The 17,845-nt window shown below is 35.7% G+C and overlaps 1 protein-coding gene across 4 annotated transcripts in view; it reads right to left on the bottom strand.

Moving 5' to 3' along the window:
- The window catches only part of nalcn.S (sodium leak channel, non selective S homeolog), a 182,018-nt gene that overhangs the window by 73,289 nt on the left and 90,884 nt on the right, over positions 1-17,845 (bottom strand). For all 4 annotated transcript variants that reach the window (XM_041584259.1, XM_041584261.1, XM_041584260.1 and 1 more), the window contains one exon: positions 16,255-16,329. In XM_041584259.1, coding sequence (XP_041440193.1) covers positions 16,255-16,329 — 75 coding nt within the window. The remainder of the gene's footprint in view (positions 1-16,254; positions 16,330-17,845) is intronic.

Here is a 17,845-nt window from a genome sequence, read left to right as displayed (position 1 = left end):
GGGTTAGATTTTCTCACACTCTCTTGAGTTCTCTGAGAAGAACCAATATTTCTCATTGTTGTGTACCACTAGAGGGGGCTGCTTGTCTAAATGTTCTTTCATTGATATGTTTTCTCTCTGTTAGTGGATGTGCTTTTCTAGCTTATTTTTCTGTTTGCTCTCTATGGCTACATAGCCTTCCTTCTTGAAAATGCCTCTACATAGTTATAGTGCACACTCCGTGACTATAATGAACAGTCTGTTGAACTTCTTGGAAGATGTGATGTCAGTATTTAGTCATCCCACAATCAGTGGGATGTTATCCCTAATAATTGGCAAGTTTCTCCATTAGAAATCATCATGTTATCACTGGGGAATCTCTAAAGATGGTCTTGAGGAATAGACACAATTTTTTTCATATGAACTGGGCACTTACAAGGGTCCAACCCTGTCACTTAGATTAGACCCTGCAATGTCACCTGTACACATGAAAGCCAGATCTGTGCCATATGCTTTATATCCAAAAAGTGAAGCTGAAGTTGAACATCTCAATGCACAAGGGGTCCTTGAGCCAGTGACACACATACAATTGGTGACCCGGATTGTGCCAGTTATTAAGCCTAATGGTGATATGAGAATATGTAGAGACTATAAATCTACAGTGAATAAAGCTGTTAAACAACACCCATATCCCCATAAGGTTTATTAAAACCTTGCTATCCGACATTCCTGGTGTTGAACTATATTTTGATGATCTACTAATGGGGCCATCTTAGGAAAGTGCTATCTCACTTTGATTCATCAGGCATTCGGTTAAAGAAAGAAAAGTGTGAGATTGGAGCTACCAGAGTAAACTTCTTAGGGTACCATATAGATGCTTCAGGCATTCATTATACAGAAAGTAAAGTGAAAGCTATTCATGATGTACCTAAGCAAAAGCTTGAAGCATTTCTTGGGTTATTCAATTTCTACCACAACTTCATTGCTCACAAGGAAACCGTGCCAGAGACTCTTCAACGCTTGCTTAACCAAGTGGCTCCATGGCCTTCTGCAAAGTTAAACAGTTGCTGACATCTGACTCTCTTCTTGTTCATTATGATGAACATCAGCCATTAATTCTTACTACAGATTTATCTCCTTATGGTGTTAGTGCTGTTCTTAGTCACATTCTCCCATATGATAAAGCGGCCCCAGTTGCTTACTACTCTACAACCATGACATCATCAGAGAGGAACAAATCGACAAAGAAGCATTAGCTGTCATAGCAGGTGTTAAAAAGTTTTATAATTACTTCTATGGACAGACCATATTCAAGTCATCAGCATGAATTGTCTGCATATAAATGGTGATTATTATGAGGAAGCAGAGTAGTCATCCAGCAAACAGCACACAAAACTGTGAAACCAATATTTCATCAGAGACTGACTTGCTCCTATAGAGAACTGTTATAACACCTCCCAGAATGCCCCTTGTGGTTAGACTTCTGGTTATGAACAGCCACAGTGCAACAATGTGCTTCAAAGGTAGATGGATGATTACCTTAACTTGGGGGGGGGGGTAGTGTTGTGTACCACTTGAGGGAGCTGCATGTCTAAAATGTTCTTTCAGGTATATGTATTATCTCTGTTAGTGTATGTGCTTTTCTAGCTTCCTTTTCTGTTTTCTATGAATGGTTATATACCCTTCCTCCTGAAAAAATGCCTGTACATAGTTAGCCATGTTGGAGCTCCAACTCATAGTGAACCAATGAGTTCTGCACAACTTCCACTGTGAACACAACACCCACCAAATATGCTAAATACAGTGTTCTGCTGCACCTTGTGCCCACTGGAACTCCCGGACTTGTGCGTCTGGATGACACAAATGTTAGGGGATGTTAGGGGACAGCTCATGGCATGATCAGTGCTGTCCCCATCAAGCCCCTCATAAATACAGAGCTATAGGCGCTTAATGCATGGCAGGGTGCAAAATGCGAAGTTCAAAGCAGTGCAGGACCTCGCACACCCTGTAGAATGACAGAGACGCCTGGTGCACAAGGGTAGAGGCTCGGCCACCTCACGACAGGGTACAACTCAACAAAATCCGATGGCACACAGGACTGAAGGAATTCTTCCAAATTTTACTTCAAAGCGGAATGCAAATGCAACGTTTCGGGGAATAAAACCCCTTTGTCAAGCCTTGACAAAGGGGTTTTATTCCCCGAAACATTGCATTTGCATTCCGCTTTGAAATAAAATTTGGAAGAATTCCTTCAGTCCTGTGTGCCATCGGATTTTGTTGAGTTGCAAAATGCAAAGAACATGGTTGTAGCCTGCCTTCAACTAAACAAATGAGTCCTAGTGAGTTCAACATACAGTTTTTTAATTTTAATTTCTAAGTCAGCATAAAATACATAAAATTTAGCATGTTGCTTTGGAAAAATGCAAAGAAATGAGGGTGTGCTAAATTTAAGATATAAACATTGGGCACAATAAAGCAGAACAATATAGAATAACGTAGCTTGTGCCTTTGTGACTCTGAAATTCGAGCCAAATGTATGCTAAAAAAACACTCCCTGTTTAAAGGAAAACTATACCCCCCAAACAATGTAGGCCTCTATAAAAAGATATTGCATAAAACAGCTCATGTGTTAAACCCTACCTCATGTAAATAAACCATTTTCATAATAATATACTTTTTTAGTAGTATGTGCTATTGGGTAATGCTAAATAGAAAATTGTCATTTTAAAAAATAAGGGCCACCCCCTGGGATCGTAGGATTCACTGTGCTCACAAACAAACCAAACAAACCATACATGTTAGGTCACATGAGCCAATTAACAGACAGAGTTCTCTATTTTGCTCCCACATTTCTTCCTGTTACAGTTAGAGTTGTAGTATTTCTGGTCAGGTGATCTCTGAGGCAGCACACAGACATCAAATGGTGGGTCAAGGCAAGAGATGTAAAAGGGCAATATTTACTTAAATATATATACCATTTTGGTAAGATTCTTTAATATGCCACTTAATATGATATAAGCTGTTGCTTAAATATTCATTTTGGGGTTATAGTTTTCCTTTAAAGACCCTTTTGACCCATTGACAGAATGCCAGGCTTGGGTCAAGCCGGCTGAGAGCCCTAGGCAGCCCGCTGGCTATCCTGTCCCTTTCCTTGCGTTCACGCATGAGATGGAGTCTCAGAACTGCACCAAAGGCAAGCACCAGCAGGAGAACAGGGTCTGGACCAAGGGGTAGGCAAAATAAGAAGTACTTGCTTGGTGCCCCCACTTTCTGCGCTCTAGGCATGTGCCTCTTCTGCCTACCCCTAGTTAATGTCCTGCAGAATGCTATAGGAGAACATAATGGGCAACTGGACAAAATAAAAAGATTCTGAAACAACAACACAAACTTCCTAGATACAGAATGAAATAAACCTGTAGAGATAAAATGTCTATATTCACTGCTGATTTACACCATGTTGTAAGACCATTGTCAAAGAAAGCTGTTCCGGGACTACTGAATACGGACACAAAAAGAAATTTCACCTTTTTTGTCTTCCTTTACTTTTAATCTATTCTACTTTAATACACCAAGAGCTAACAGGGATTCCTCCTTCTTTTAATAGTGGCTGAAAGATCTTTTTTATGTGCTACTTTCTGCTACCTTAGAGCTTGCTATACCGTGTTTCTGAATTATAAATAACTCTATGACTTCCACTTATTTTTTTCCCAGTTAGTGAAACTGCAGTCATTATGAACCACTTTCTATATTTGCCTTTCAGTTATCCATTACCTGGTTAGGCTATAAACTGTCAACAGCAGGTACCTACTGTTATTGCTCTTGCATTGTCTGCCATTTATTTGCATTCCCAGTTAATTAGCGCTTGCTTTTTTGAAACAGTTTGCAGCTGTTATTTGCTAATTATGTTCCTGTCAGAATCTTGCAGGACCTAATTTCATAAGCCTTTATAATCATATGTACATTGTGGCACCACATAAAAATAGTAGAAGTAAAATAATGGAACATAATAATTAGTGCAAATACAGTTAAAACCTAAGTTAATTATGCAATTTTAACTAAAGTGTTTATTTCTACTACTCCAGCACATGGAGGGTACACTATACATTTTGTGCACCTGTTTAGTAGCTACACCACTGGGGTATGTTGATGAGCATCTGTACCCTTCATTCGCCAAAAAATAACATCCATTCTTCAGATCATACTACTAAAGGAAAACATATTTGTTAACATGCTCATGGCTTTAAGTAAACTATACTCAAGCTGATCATTGTTTGCCCATGAACTAAAACTGAAACCATAAAGACAAATCTCCTAAAACTGTGTTCCTTCTAATGAAATACATTAGTAGACATACATTTTTGCAGCCCTTTTTGTAAGGTATTATTATATTTCAAACACATTGATTTATATGTTAATTATGGTTAGCACTTATCAATAATGGCCACATTGTACCTGGGCAGTAACCCTAAGCAACCAGTCAAAATTTTGTTTTCATGTTGTGTACCTCTCAGTGGCTGAAATCTAGTGAATGAGTGCTATAAATTGCCCAGGTGCAAATTTGCCCTGTGTTGATAAATGAGCCCCCACAATGAGATATAATAATGTATTACATAATAACATAGTAGAGTGGTAGACAGATAGGCCTTGTTACTGAAAGAACATAGAAAACCATAGTGCCTGATAAGCCCCAAATACCAATCTTTTGTCACCTCCCTAAGGTGGCTGTCAGAGCTAGTCGATATAATGTTACAGCCACTGGTTAAATGTCTTGACTCCTACTTGAAGGATACAGAGGAGGTTTTACAGCTGTTGCAGAGAGTACTGTGGAAGAGTATATTTGGTTGGGGGATCGCAGATGTGGCTTCATTGTACTCAAGCATACCACATGAGAAAGGCATGACGGCTATCAAATATCATCTAGATAGGTACAGTGTCTTTACTGAGGGAGAAAAGGATTTTTTACTGAGGCTACTTGGTACCTGCTCACACACAATGGGGGCATGATTTTCACCCACCTACGCCAACCTCTACATGGGTTGGTGGGAGGAGACCCATGCTTGGAACATATCATCTTATTCAGGCGTTACATAAATGATCTATTGTTTGTGTGGGCAGTTGACAGGGAATCATACGATGGATTTATTGCTGGTGTAAACAATGAAGCTTTGAACCTGAAATTTGCGAGTTGTTTTAGTATTTAGTATTTAGAATGTGACATTTGGATTTGTCCATTAATATAGAGGAAGGAGAGATAGTGACCACAGTCTTCATAAAACCCTGTATGGGTAATTCCCTTTTGAGGGCTGACTCGTGTCATCCGAGTCATTTTAAAACGGGTATCCCCAAAGGGCAGTTCCTGTGATTACGCAGGAACTGTAGTAGAGAGGAGAAGTACATTAAGGAATATTGTAGGTTGCTGGATAGGTTCTTGCAGAAAGATATGAGCTATCTTTCATAACCCTGTATTCCCTCACTTGCTAAAAAAACATCCAATCCCTTTTAAAAGCTATCTAATGCATCAGCCACTATAAATGATTCAGGGAGACCCAAATGTCAATAAAAATCTGACTGCCATCTGCAGAGAAGGGGAAACTACAGTGTACATGATTACTATATTTAAAAAATAGACCAGTTTTTAATTGATAATATTAATTTATAGTCCCATTAGATGAAGCTCTGATTACATTTCCTCAATAAGTTACCATTCTCATTGCTTAAAAAGCATGGCAACAAGCTTTATAGTATTTTATGTCCTGATTGTGTCATCACAACCTTGACGGGGTGGCAGAATTATCAAGCCTTGAAAAAGCTGACATTGCGAAACGCGCATCGGCATTCCTGTGTCTACAGATCTTTTAGTTTTTTAAAAATCAATTTAAATTATTTAATTCATCGGTCAACTATTGGAGGGGTGGTGGAAATTGCTCAGTTCGTATCTGTATCTCTCTTCTCACATATCTTATTTCTCAGGAGGCCGTGGATTTGTGGTTTTTAGGATACAATAGCCTTCTACAGCATTAGGGCTTAGTTAAAATTTGAGACCACCAGTCCCGGTTGCTCTGCCTTCTCAGCCTTTGTGGTGTCCCAGGGATAGAAAATATTAGGCAGTAGATTTGGGACAACTCCACCTTCCTTTTCCTTCCAGTTTCTCTCCTGTTTTCATGAACTGAGCAATTACTATAATTCTTATCCTATTAATTGTGGTCACTCTAATTAATTAATTTTTAATTACCTTTTACTCTAATTAATTATTCCACACTATAAAGCACTTTATAATTAATGAACTAATTCCTCAAGCACAATTTGAGGGGGGAATAGAAGCATCCAATTCTCAAGCAACGTTGCTATTTACAATATTTTAGTGGGTTTATCCCAGCTAAGGGTAATTGGTGGCTTATAATTTGTTGAAGCCTGGGCACAAGCATCAACTTTTGTCTTTTAAAATTGTATCACTGAAGGGTTGATATTGCACTGCACTTTATTAATTTATTAATGATTAACTCAAGTAATTGTTTTTTAATGAACGTAATACAATTATAGCACTGCACTTTATATTGAAACCCGAGTTTTAAGGTGATTGAATAAGGCTACAAGCTGGCCCAATCTGTGACTGCTGTTATTTGAGTGATTTAGCGGGTTACTTTTTCTTCTTTGATTGGGGTTGAGTTATTTTTGAAATACATGGTTAATAAAAAAAAAAATAAGCGTACATTCCACATTTTTTAGTTTTTTCAAATTGGAAAAGAAAACAAAACGTGATAATTTTTTATAAACTGGCTTCCTCCATACTGTTAAAGTCCATAGATTAGGCCTATATTTGTAGGTTTTCATTTACTATATTAGGAGGTGTTACAGAATAAGTAAAAATATAGCTGGCAATGGGGGGCAGTTCTAGCAGTAGAATGGGAGGATGGAGAGCTTGTGTGAAGGTTAAAAGTAAACTAATTACCAATCTGCACAGAAGATACATCCCATTGGTTATACATATCTGACTGATATGGACGAATACTTTGCAATTTTTTTAGTCCAGTGGGAAAGTACTTTATCACACTTTTAAAGGTATAATTAGAAAGCAACTTTTGTGCCATAACATATTTATTGATAGTGTATACTGACGGGAAGAAATTTTTAAAAAAAACAGGCATGATATGTAGGGGCAGATTTATCAAAGGTTGTGGTGAATTTTCAAAGAAAAAAAAAATCTAATTTCGAGCTATTTTTTGTGTACTTCGACTAGGGAATGGTCCAAATTCGATTTTAATTTAAAAAAAATTGAAAATTCGAATATCATGTACTGTCTCTTTAAAAATTCTACTTTAAAACATTCGCCATCTAAAACCTGCCGAATTGTTGTTTTAGCCTATGGGGGACCTCCTAGAACCTATTTGGAGTCAATTGGTGGACTATGAAAACGTTTTTGTTGGGATTCGAATTTGGCCAAATTCGGACCTATTTGATCGAAAGCGGACCTATTCGACCAAAAAAAACATCGACTTAATTTCGGTTGGTCTTTTTGAATTTGAATTTCGAAGTTTTTGAAATTTGAAATTCGACCCTTGATAAATATGCCCCTTAGAGGCAGAATAGTACAGTAATAATTGTGTTCTCTATTCAACCCAATTTAATTGAGCAATAATAGTTGTCCAAATTCAATAGGTGACTGGGACCCAAATATGGCTAGGTCTTACTGCATATGTCACTATGCAGGCAGATTATGTTCAAGATTGTAATTATTATTGTGCTACAGATATTTCCTATAGCCTTTAAAGATGCATGGACAGTAAAAGACAAGTGGTGTCATACTGATCCATAAGACTTTTAGTGAGAAAGAAAACATTATTTTTGCTTAGTAAAGGTAGAATAGTTAATTACTAAAAATAGTAAAATTAAGTTTAAAAAAATCCATTACACTTTTCACTATTAAGAGTTGCTTTACATAGCAAAACATTAATGCAGACAATTTAATGTTGTGGCAGACCCCAGAGGAACATAAAAACCATTGGTACATGGTATGTGTTATTTGCAGTAAGTGAGAATAATATTGCATTTTGTTGATTATTTTATACCTAGTTTAATGCAAAACCATATACAGCTATGAGACCTACTACTATATATTATTTCACAGTATCTATAGTGCTCTGAAAACTTGCAACCCTCTACCTACCAAAACCCACTCCAAAACTGGATATCTGCCCAAAGTGGCATCTTATGTGACTTCCGCCAGAAACAATGGCATCAAATCTGTCGTTTGCAGGGGGTAAAATTACACACACCTTCACCTTTTATTTAACACAACTTTTTACACCGTTTTTTGGGCAAATTAAATTTTACACAGCATATTAAACACGCCCTTAAATGTGTCCAGGCTACAATTTGTATATTCAGACTCCCCCCCAAAATTGTACCTCATGAATAAAAATGTATCAGCTTCAGTTATCTATTGCTTTAATAACATTTACCAACATTTGATTTTGTGAACCTTTGTGTTCCTTTTAGATGACGTGAAAACTCACCAAATTCGATCGCTCTACTCAGATTGTGGCAAAAAATCAAATTTGCTTATTAATAAGTCACCCCTAAGTGTTCAGATTCATTTCTAATAATTGCCAAAGGTTAAATCAAGACTGAATCCTGCACACAAAAAAAAGCGAGTAAACACTGAAAAACAACACATTTTCCTAGCTTCCAGGAACATTCTAATGAACATAAACAAATTTTCGATTTACACAATTCACACATTTTAAGCTCAAGGTATTATTTCTCTTTACTGGATTTCACATGATTAAATAACTCCCATAAATGTTTTATCCTATTTGTCCATCTATAGGACTCTGTCTTGTTATCTAAAGCAGCTATACCAGTTTTGTGCTTTCCGCACTACACATTTATTCAGTTTGTTTCTATTGTCTAAATATCCAATGTTACAGCTTCCTTGCAATCAAATAAATTATCTTGTGAGCTATTAATAAGACATACTGATTAGATTCAATAAATATATTAAACACAACTACATCTAATCCAAACGGCCCCTAATTAATATGCAGCACTCAGCCACAGCCTTTACAGAACGGTCTGCATTTGCAGGTAACAATTTATCCAATATGTATTCCAGAGTTTTCAATGACAGTGTAATTGAAGACAGAAGAATAGAACTGATGTAACAAAGAAAATGTAATTACCAAAACTCTAACAAAAGCAGGAGATACCACAGGAAATTAAATAAAGCTTTGCATGGTAGAATAGAAATGTTCGGAGCATTCGTTTAATGGCTGCTTTATTGAGTCACACAATAGCTGATAATGGAAATGGCAGCAATTTGTGATTGTTTATCCTTTTAACTCCACACTGCACATTCCTAAAATATGCATATTTTCAATATAAGTATTAGTTATATGTGGGGTTAACCAGTTGGCTGCCATTGCCATAAATATTTCAGTGAAAATTGGACTCGCAGTTGCCCTTTTTGCATTTTTATAATGATCTGCTTTCCATTTCTGTGGCCCCTTGAGGCCCCTGTGGCCCCCTAGGGTTCCCAACAAGCCAGGTACCCAGGTATATCTCTCACATAATATCACTTTTCTCTGTTTACCATCAATTTAATATGAAACCCGTGAGATAAGATTTATGCACTTGTGGACAACATTATCATTTATTAATAAAATACCCAGGAAAATATACTGGCAGTGGTTTCATTAAACAAATAACCCAACTAAACTAAAACTAAACTGTTTTCTAAAAACAAATATTTGCAGATATATGGGATTTCTAATAAAATTGTTGGCTATAATATCAGATCATGATTGGTGGCAACAGATTGAAAAACATATGGCACATTTTATCAACAAATAAGTATGAACCCTATTGGAAGTTTGTTATGCTTTATTGCCATAGAACATTGGATTACAGAGAATCTTATTTTGTTTTTGACAATGATCAACGAAAATTGACTCATGTGAATGTGGTAACAGATTTCTGCAAAGTAATTTAAAATAATTAAAATGAAAAACACAAAATAACTGATGACATAAGTATACACCCCCTTCAAATTAGTAGATACAGCTTTTGCAGCAATTAAAGCCTTGAGTCTGTGTGGATAGGTCTCCATCAGCATTGCACATCTTGACCTGAAATTTTAACTCATTCTGGTGTTCCTGATAGTAGAAAACAGCAGGTGTACTTCTATATGAGCATCATGTTGTAATCTTCACTTTTCTTGAAAATACGGCACCCCCCAAGTGTCCTTTAATTAAGGAGGCTCTCAATATTCTTCCATTTAGTGTATAACTTGCATTTATGTTATTTTTTAGCAAGTGCATAACCTTGCTTTCTATCAACATTGAACTGCCAGTTTGCTGCCCGGATCTTATATTTAGTTAACTGTCTGTCCATAGCAGCAACCATCTGTACAGGATTTTAGTACTTGTATTATCAATAAAAAATGCAAAAAAACAATGCCAACTGCAAAGTCATTTACGAACAAATTAAAAAACAAAGGACCATGAACAGACCCCTGTGGTACGCCACTAACAAAACCAGTCCAATATGAAAATGCTGTCTAAGTACAAATATTATGTACTAGGCCAATATTCCTCAATTTAACCAGTTACATTCTGTGTGGCACTGAATGAAATGCTTTAGCAAAACTGAAGTAGATCACATCCACTGCCATCTCAGATTTAGGTTCCTGCTCACCTCATCATAGATGGCAAGTACATTTATATGGAAAAATGTATTGCACATAAAAAATATGCTGGCACAAATTTGTGATAATGTGATTGACATCCGTTGCACTGACTACCAGTAAATAATGGCTCAGTAATAGTGATGGACAAATCTGACTTGTTTCGATTCGCTGAAAATGTATGAAGCGGCGGCAATGGCCAACATTAATTTTATTTATTTTTTTTATGCGTTGAAACCTGTCAAAAAACTTTGCTCATCGCTACACAGTAACTATTGGCACAATAACTCTAAGCAACTAATGGCACAGTGATCTCAGTAACTAATCTCACAGAGAATACAGTAAATAATATTACAGTATTCATGCAAAGTCAATACAGGGGATACAGGTGTATATGGCACTGGCCTAGCCACTCGCCAGTAGTAAATCCAAAAGAAAAAATTGCCAATACCTGTGCTTGCTGTAAACGGGGTGCTCCCAAATTTATTCAAGGTGCTTAAAGACACTTTACAAACGATCAAACGTTTCGGGACCGCATGGCCCTTCCTCAGTGATCACTGAGGAAGGGCCATGCGGTCCCGAAACGTTTGATCGTTTGTAAAGTGTCTTTAAGCACCTTGAATAAATTTGGGAGCACCCCGTTTACAGCAAGCACAGGTATTGGCAATTTTTTCTTTTGAATAATATTACAGTGCCACTATTGGTACACTGACCTCATGATTCAGAATGAATTTAATATCTGTTTATGTATTATAACCAAACATATAAATTAAGAATTGAAATTGCCTTTAATCAGTTACTTGCAATGTACAAAGGGTGCACTGCTGATAAAATATAACACTTGAAATTCTTGAGAGACAGTTACAGCAGGAGCCTAGGAAACCTAGCACACAATATATCATTTGTTAAAGCTGCTTTGTCTGAAACACAGGCTATGATTAAGTGCCATTTTAGCACAAAATGTTTAAGGCTCTGCCAGAGATGTTTTATTAAAGAAAAGACATTTTCTGCTCACATTTTTTTTTCAACAATGCAACATGTTTACCCAGTGCAACCAATGCAAACCATTATAAAATGTGTATTTCCCACCTAGGGTAGGAAACAAAGACACACAGCCCAAAGTGTGCAAAGTACAGGACACAAAGCTTCCCTAGAATTAACACCTGCATTAAGGGGTTTTTATATCTAATCTCCCTTTGTTTTGCCTACACACAGGGGTGCTTCGCCAATGAGGCGAGTTGAGGCTGTCGCCTCAGGCAGCAGCTCCCCACTAGGTACCAGGGGCAGCAAAAATGCCTCTCCTGGTACTTTAAGAGTCAAATTTTTGGTTTTCAAACCCAAAATTCGGCTCTTCAAGCACAGAGAGCGCAGTTAGGCTCTCTGCGCTAGCGTACTGGTCCTCTCTGCCGCCCTCGTGGACCCCCTGGACCCCATCAGGCGCAAAAAGGTAAGTGCATGGGCAGGGGGGTGGCAGCAACTGCTGCTGCCTCAGGCGGTGGAGGGGCCAGAATCACCCCTGTCTACACACACACAACTTTGCATCTAAGACATTACATGTTATTGTGATAAAACTGACTGCAAGTTGTGCAAATTTACCACTGCAAATTTTTGTCCATATTATTATATCTTGTGAGAGTTACAAAACATTCTACTTTGTGGGAGTTAGCAATTATTATGAAATGCTAAGTAAGAACATTGATTGTGGGTAAAATACATTTTATTCTTATTGTTTTGTTACATAGAACAGAAATTGAACTCTCTTCAGTGCTCTCTATCAGTAAAAAAGCTGCATTGGTTTCAAAATATTCTTACAACTTATTTCATTGTTATTATGCTTTGGAAAAAAATGCACTTTAAAAATTATTTTTACCCATGTTTTTATTAAATGCAGTTTAAGTGAAGTTTACTTACTGAAAACATGCTGAAAAACGAACACAAAGAATCTTCTCTGCTGTTTTCATCAAGAGTATGTTTCCAACATACTATATGGGAATGTGCAATTAATACAACAGCTAAATGAACATAATCATAACTGTATCCCAAGTGAATAGAGTCCAATTTAGGCTTTAAAGTTATTGAAATTTAATGTATAATTACATTTTCTGTTTAAAAGATATTCCCTGCTATATTAATGCAAGTTAATGCTAATGTGTTTGTGCCTCCTGTCTCTAATACAGCTTGATGCAAATCCTCGTTGCATACATATTGCATAAAATGTATATTTTAATGTAATGGCAAGAATTTGAAAGACAGCTCGTTCATCCTAGGTATATAAGCAACAATATGTTATATTCATAATTTACAGGGTGCTGAGATTATTTTGTAACACGGCAACATGGCTTTGATCCAATGAGATGGCAGTTTCCTTCTACTAGTCTAAAAACTTAGAATGATCAAACCATGCACCTGGTTGGTTGATATCCAGTGGAACCAACACTGAGACACAAAGATGTGTAACACAATTTCTTAAAGCACATTTACATTTAAAAAAACAATTAGGAATGTTTTAACATCAATATGCATTTATGCTAACAAGTGTGGACAAGCAGCATCTGCTCCAGAAAAGTTAAACTAAAAGACTTTATTGGCATCTCTTAAAATGGCCAAGAGGTTTGTGATCCTGCTGTACATGTTTTTTTAAACCACTGACATTTTTAGGCAACAGACACAGGGAACAATTCTGTATGTTTTGCCTGCCATGTTTATAATAGCCCAAACAAATAGGCCCAAAATGCCTGAAATCGTTACACATTGCATTTCTGATACATACAAAGGTGATTCTTATTGAGGGCAAAATAATTGTTGTATGACTGAGCCCACTGAGCTAGACTCACAGCACAAGAAAAAGGCTATAAGATTTTGGTAAATTAAGGTAAGATTCGCAAAATGATTGTTGGAACATAGAGGTTGGGGTTCTAAAAAAACATTATGCTAAAAATTGGAAAACAAAATGTGGTTGGTTAAGTAATATGCTCTGCAAATGTTTGATCAGTGTATGTTTATTGAAAAGGGTTGTTTTGTACTTTTGTTAAACTGCAAAACTAGTTACAGTGTATTTGAATGCTGCTTTTCTAATGCATTTGTTCTAATCTGCTCCCAAAATAATGTTCAGTATGTATACAGTTTATTTTTTGTGCGCGCTTTATAAATGTGCTGCATAATGTCTGGACCATCTGCCTGGGAGTTGCACCATGAAAGGATTTAAAAAAGGAAACCCTAGTTAAAATTCTGTATTTCCCCTTGTGCAAAGTATACAATTTGTTCTATGAATAACACTGCTGTTATTCTGGGCTCTGTTTCCCTAATGGATTTTTCCAGTTGATGAGCAAGCCTGAAACACAACATTACTGGATAATAAGTAAGATGCAGTTTCTATAGATACAAATAAATGCGATATGTGCTGGCTACAGGGACCTTGATTTTGAGGATGGAAGACAAGTTCAAATACAAATGTCGCATACTCAGCATGAGAGGGGTTTCCACCTTCCAGGTCATGTTAACACTTACAGATATGACAGATTAATTAACATTAAATCTGCATGACACACATTTTAAGCAAAACATACTTTTTTTACAGCATCACAACAAGATTCTGGCCCCTTTTTTGAGCACAATGTGATTAATCTAACAAACAAGCCTGCTGTTTTTACAAAATGCTTCATCCAGTGCCCCAAGCATAAGCAAACAGCAGGTAGGCAGGTAGACAATACATTGCCCTATAGCCCTCTACAATTTTTTACATAAAGGATCTCCATATAAACTCATCAGTTACAGACTTGGTATTGTAATGGTAATATAGAGCATAAAGGAATATATTAAGAAAGTAAAAATGAAATCACTTGATTGGATGTGGATACATACAGTTTGCAGGGCACTGGACTCAATTTTGATCGCGAGTTACTCTTAAAAAGCTTTCTTAACTACAAAATTACCCACTTTTTTTTGGCAACTTTTCACTGTATCACCACATTTTGGATCTATATTAAGGAATTCTCCAATTAAAACGAAGAGATTCATTTATTAATTCTCAGCATTTTTTATCAAACACAAAAAAGTTTAAAATACAGATGCCTTTAAATTTACAAAGATCTTTTCTGAATCATTAATCTCCCAAAATGACACATCACCTCCAACATTCATTGTATAATCAAGACAAAATATTTATACCAGTGTAGTGCAGTACTGTCTATTTAAATTGAATATTCATGATGACTTTTCCAGTATCTGCAGCATGATATTTCCCATCCCTTACTTAAAGGAACAGTATACCCCTAGTTCAGCATGAGCCCAATTAATAGGGTGTGTGCTGCAAGTACTTTCTGCTTATTACTGTAGACAAAATTATTATTTCTTGAGCTAAATGCGTAAATTGGCCCTTCCAATGGAGATAATTTGATTACAAGAATACAACCTCCTCCTTTCACCCAAATTATAGTATTTTTTTCAAATCTGCCAAAAAAAAAAAAAAACTAAATTATGTAACAACGTCACACTTCTAAGGTTATTATTTATAGAAAATGTTGGGGAAATGCTCACCTGTAAAATATATAGTGGATAAGATCCCCTCTACAATTATCTATAAAGATATTAATAGTTGCTAAGGCTCAGTGCTTTTATACAGGTCACAGAACTCTGAGGTGACTGGTAACATATATATAAATTACAGTGGTAGTACATTATCCATTATAATCTACCAGTGGAAACATATGACATCTTAAGCAATGAACATAAGGTATCTAAAAGGGAATATGTGGGTGCATTTATTCTCATGTATAAAATAAAAAAAATATTTTTAAATGTATAATTTAAAAAACTATAACAAAATCAGCAATATGGAAATTATTAATAAAACATGGCATGTGATAACTAGTTTTTATAAATTGTATTCATTTATTTAGTTTGTTATTATGTTTTGATATGTTGTGTCAGTATATGGTGTTAAACTCTTTTCATATACAATTAGAGGAAAGCCCTTTTTTGTGGTACATCCCCTCACTGATGTACATTACTCTTATTACTCTACATGGCACGGTTAGTATGCCCTGCATATAACATATATCTGAACATACCATTGTCCAGAGGGTTAATGTAATAAAAGTTATTAATAAAAAGATATATGAGCAAGGCTTTTTATGAATTAGATAAAGGTTTTGCCAGTCCACACAAGTTTTTTATGGATTAATTAATAAGCAGTAAAAATGTTGTGCTTTTTATATTTCACATATAAGTCCTCAGAGTATGTAAAAAAAATCCTTAATCTAGCATTAAAATGTTTCACATTTCTAATATTTTGCCATGCTACTTGTAGGTCTACTTCCCCTTTATATGTTCTTACCTGGCTTGACACTTCCTCTGCAGACAAGGTTAACAAGGTTACCAAAATGTTTTGCTAAAACTGATATAATAAAAGTTAATAAACTTTCTACCACAAAATGTCATTTACTTTCAATCTATGGTATATTTTTACATTGTGTCAAAGAATGTAAAAAATTATACAAGCCAAGGCTAAAAAAGACGTGTTAATTTGACACAAAATATAGCTTGGTCACCATTATGTGAATGCTGTAACTACAGTATATATCATGGAACCTTACCTGTTTAAGTTTTTTCAAGTCTTCATCAAGCTCCAAATTGTCCAGGATAACTGCCACAAACAAGCTAAGCAATATCTAGAAGTGTAAAGAAAAAATAAATGTGATTATCACAGTTGAAGAAAAATAGCTTAAAGGAACAGTAACACCAGAAAAATGAAAACATTTTCAAGTAATTAACATATAATATACTGTTAGCATGCACTGGTATAACTGGTGTGTTTGCTTCAGAAATACTACTATAGTTTATAAGCTGCTGTGTAGCCATTGGGCAGAAAAAATGAGAAAAGGCACAAATTACAAAGCACATAAAAGATAAGTCCTGTCCAATACAATGGAATTTTATCTGTTATCTGCTTTGTTTTGTGTGCCTTTTCTCCTTTTTCACAGCTTTGGATTGCTACACAGCAGCTGGTTTATCTAAACTATAGTAGTCTTTGTGAAGCAAACACACCAGTTTTACCAGTGCAGAGCAACAGTAGATTACATTTTAATTACTTTGATGCACCTTCAATTTTTGATGTTACTGTTCCTTTAAAAAAAATCAAAACAAAGGACCTGACCATTTTTGATTTGAATAAGAGACTGGAATATGAATAGGAAAGGCCTGATTACTATTTTTAACAAGTGATATCAAGTAGCAATAACAATAAATGTGTAGCCTTACAGAGCATTCATTTTTAGATGGGGTGAGTGACCCCCATTTGAAAGATGGAAAGAGTCCAAAAAAGAAGGCAAATAATTTAAAAACTATACAAAATAAATAATGATGACCAACTGAATTGTTGTTTAGAACTGACCATTTTATAATATACTAAAAGTTATCTTAAAGGTGAACCACCCCTTTAAGGTAATGCCGTCTCCCATAGATGCCATTTTAACAAAATAATTAAAATTTTTAAAAATAATTCCTATTTCCCTGTAATAAGAAAACAGTATCTTGTACTTGATCCCAGCTAAGATATAATTAATCCTTAATGGAGGACAAACAATCCTATTGGGTTTACTTATTCTTTTTTGATTTAGCATACATGCAGAACCAAATTATAGAAAGACCTGTTATCCGGAAAACCCCAGGTCCTGAGCATTCTAGATAACAGATCCCATATTCAATACAGTAGTTTCTGTAATATGTATACAGTATAATTAGACAAATGCTTGCTGATTTTAAATTCACTTTGGCAATTTTTTACTAATAGATTTTACTGTTAAAACAACAGACCTAAATTGCTGAATGTTTGGCTGACACTGAACTGCACTACTCTGAACATGTAGTGATACTCAGGTCACTGAACAGAAATACGGTCATCCACACATGTTTAAATGGAGCACAAATACCTGGTTAATCAGATATCAGCACTCATTGTTTGCTTAAATGCAAATATTTGTGCAACATATGTTTTTATTGCATAAAATATATAGCTGGTGTATTTTACATGCTGTCCGTCCTATTTCTCAGCTTTCTTTACTGTATTGGGTTAATTGTTGCAAATTCTATCTCTGTTTACTAGAAGAAAAAAAACAAGCACAGTATGACATTTTGACAAATACTGAAAATCACATATTTGCGAAATGTTTTTCTTTTTTTCTAATA

Source organism: Xenopus laevis, chromosome 2S (assembly GCF_017654675.1).
Source record: "Xenopus laevis strain J_2021 chromosome 2S, Xenopus_laevis_v10.1, whole genome shotgun sequence".
In the NCBI taxonomy this organism is placed as follows: domain Eukaryota; kingdom Metazoa; phylum Chordata; class Amphibia; order Anura; family Pipidae; genus Xenopus; species Xenopus laevis.
Note: the sequence above shows the minus strand (reverse complement) of the source record. Positions and strands in the feature narration are given on the sequence as shown.